Raw genomic sequence first — 653 nt, 5'->3', positions numbered from 1 at the left:
TAGAATAGAATAGAATAGAAGGCATTGTAGATTAGTAAGGGTGAGTACTATCTTGTGAAACTTGTTTCATTCCTCCAGAGAGACAAAAGTGAATGCACTACGTTGCGCGGTAGAAAAAGTTGGAAAGCCACAGCGCTGAGGGCTAGAGCCAGAGCCAAAGACCGGGTCACAGCTGCTCCGCCCCCTGCCTCTGGCCCCCTCGCCCCCTCCAGCCGGCGCCTCCGAGCCTGGGCAGACCGAACAGGCGCTGGCGTCCGGCCCCCAGGCAGCCTGCAGGTGTGCGCGCAAAGCCAGCACGTGGTGCCAGACTCTATTTAAGGGCCCCCGTGCCCCGGCTTTCAGCTGCCTCCTGCTTCAGCCCTGCTCTCCCGGAGCTGCCGGAGGCTCGAGTGTCTCGCAACGCATCCCGCCGCTGGGGCTGCCGCCGGGGCATGGGTGCTGCGGTCCTGCTCTGCGTTTTCTTGGCTGTCATCGCGCCGGGGGTTCTCGGTGAGCTGGGAGGGGGAGCACGGAGGTAGGGACACGTCTGGGGCAGGGACGCCTCTGTGCGACGGTGCAAAGCAGAGTGAATAAGCGAGAAGGTCGGGTCGGTGCTGCAGGACGCTTGACAGCCTCCTGCTCGCTTTGGGGGACCCCCCCCCCCCCCCCCCCCC

General features: G+C 63.9%; 1 protein-coding gene across 1 annotated transcript in view; it reads left to right on the top strand.

Annotated features, from left to right (window-relative positions):
- The first annotated feature begins 305 nt into the window (after positions 1–305).
- The window catches only part of LOC103657661 (complement receptor type 2), a 38,841-nt gene continuing 38,493 nt past the window's right edge, over positions 306–653 (top strand). Inside the window, exon 1 of the mRNA XM_040636392.1 lies at positions 306–489. Within this exon, the coding sequence (XP_040492326.1) occupies positions 432–489 (58 nt within the window). The 5' untranslated portion in view covers positions 306–431. The remainder of the gene's footprint in view (positions 490–653) is intronic.

The sequence above is a fragment of the Ursus maritimus genome, unplaced genomic scaffold, assembly GCF_017311325.1.
Source record: "Ursus maritimus isolate PB19 unplaced genomic scaffold, ASM1731132v1 scaffold_2, whole genome shotgun sequence".
Lineage (NCBI taxonomy): Eukaryota > Metazoa > Chordata > Mammalia > Carnivora > Ursidae > Ursus > Ursus maritimus.
Note: the sequence above shows the minus strand (reverse complement) of the source record. Positions and strands in the feature narration are given on the sequence as shown.